This window comes from Aplysia californica, unplaced genomic scaffold (genome assembly GCF_000002075.1).
Source record: "Aplysia californica isolate F4 #8 unplaced genomic scaffold, AplCal3.0 scaffold00098, whole genome shotgun sequence".
NCBI lineage: Eukaryota > Metazoa > Mollusca > Gastropoda > Aplysiida > Aplysiidae > Aplysia > Aplysia californica.
Window position 1 is genome coordinate 594,519 of NW_004797368.1, and position 2,090 is coordinate 596,608.

General features: G+C 38.8%; 1 protein-coding gene across 2 annotated transcripts in view; it reads right to left on the reverse strand.

Moving 5' to 3' along the window:
• The window catches only part of LOC101861029 (DENN domain-containing protein 1B), a 40,724-nt gene extending 39,863 nt beyond the window's left edge, over positions 1–861 (reverse strand). For both annotated transcript variants that reach the window (XM_005095205.3, XM_013080756.2), the window contains exon 1: positions 420–861. In XM_005095205.3, the coding sequence (XP_005095262.2) occupies positions 420–436 (17 nt within the window). In that variant the 5' untranslated portion in view covers positions 437–861. The remainder of the gene's footprint in view (positions 1–419) is intronic.
• Between the last annotated feature and the right edge of the window lie 1,229 nt (positions 862–2,090).

Here is a 2,090-nt window from a genome sequence, read left to right on the forward strand (position 1 = left end):
CAGCTATCAGAAATTCCGAAAAATTTGTGTAGATTAAAAAGCATAATATACATAGACACTTCCATCTTTGGTGCCATGCGGTTGTCTATACTTAGATGTAGTCACGTGATCGGAGGGGTATCCTGGTCTGACGTCAAACAAGATGGGCGCCTTACCTAAAAATAGTTTGCATCATTTCTACTTTTAATCGCATGTGGGGTAAGGGTAGGAAGTAGGGTAGGGTTAGGGTTAGGGGTAGGGTTAGGCCTCTTCTTTATTGTGTTTGATGGGGTGGTCGCTCGTTACGGAAGTCCTTCCAAAATAACAGTAACAGTCTTAGCCTGTATTTCGTCTGGAATCAACAGAATTATAAAAGTAGTCAGAAGACACCGCAATGTTATAGTTTTATCATAGTATAGATCTAGTATAGAGTCAAATACCTGAGCCGAGAGCCCATCTTTGCGTCTGGGTCCTTGAAAAAAACAAATTATTTCAGTTTGAATGAAGCAATCATGTTAAAAACTAGCGGTCATAATGTCCACACGGGTGTCCTATTACAGAACATTAAAAAATGTATGCGTGACAGAAAGACTAGCAGCCAAGATAAACACAAGAGGAAGTACACCCCAAGGTAGCCATTTTGAATCAACTACATCACATGATCGCGGTGTTGTGCCAAGATCAGCCTTCGTGAAATTTTGTCAAATTACAGTCACCTTCTTTTCGAATGCTAACTTTACTTCATATTTTTACTTGGGTCAAAATGTGTTTTAAAAAATACTTTGCACTTTTGCCTCTTTTTATAGCAAATTTTAATAAGCTTCCTGGTTGCTGAATGCACTAACGTAGGTAGCAAAGGGCCACCAATGAAGGAGGCCAGCTGATCGTTTCCGAGAACGTAGGCTTTATACTTTATAATAACGTAGATTCTATTGCTTAGGCCATAACTATTAATAACTTAACTATCCTCATATCTCTACGAAATATTGAATGTCTCATATCAAACCAACTTTTCTGAAGCAACAATAAAGAGTAGGCCCTAACCCAAAAAACAAAATAAAGTTATCAGAGCGGAAAGGGCTAGTCAACGTTTCTTGCTGTTATTTTTTAAATTGTTTGGTTTCTTTTATCCCTTTGTTTCCGATCTTTAGGTACTGAAAAGAGAATGGGGTTTTCATGCACCCAAAATTCATTATACATGTACATGCATTGTACCTTAATTAATCAATTAATTAATTAATTGTTATAAAAAATGGCAATAATCTCTGTCCAAGGGAATTAATCAATAATTTATCATAATTATGATTTATATTTGAATTGCATGAGTTATGTACCATCCATTCAAGCGAGGCACAAACTGTTCTCCTTTCATAAAACTGTTCACGATAAATAATCTGACATCAGCAGAAATGCGCAGAGCATGTCAATGGCTCAATTTCTCTGACATTGATTTAAAAAAAAATTGAGTAAGGTTTTTACGGTGCTCGCAATTGCAAGGTCACATGAGGGCCAAATAAGTCCAAACAGGGAATCAGGCTTTCTCTGCCCACCCCTCTAACATCAACAGCACAAGATCTGCTTCGACTATCAAGGCACCCCGGAAACAGCTGTTCACAAGAGAGTGACAAACAAACAAAAGAACGTTCACCTTCACCTTCACTTTCACCTATCCCGTAGACTGAATGTCCGTTTGGGCTCTTTTGAAGATTTGGCCACCAGCTTCATACTCTCCTTCCGGGCTTCAACTTTTCTGAGCGTGTCTTTGAGTTCCAGGTCTGTCCATTCCTTGGTGTTGTCCTCCCAACTCTTCTTTGGTCTGCCTCTGCTCCTTTCCCCCCTATAGACGCTGCTTTGCAGGATCATCTTGGCAAGGCCGGATGAACCGGTGGTTCGTCCATACCTTTGCAGTTTGCGTTTCCTGAACATAGTGAGAAGGTCAGCATATTGTCCAGTTACATTTTTGACCCGTTGTTTGACTTCATCATTTGTGACGTTGAGTTTAACCTACAATCTTTATTGAGTGACAATGATCAAATTTTAATGTTATTGCAGTTTTTGATAAACAAAGACCTAAACTTTATTTAAAAACAAAACAAAAAAAGAACCCCCCC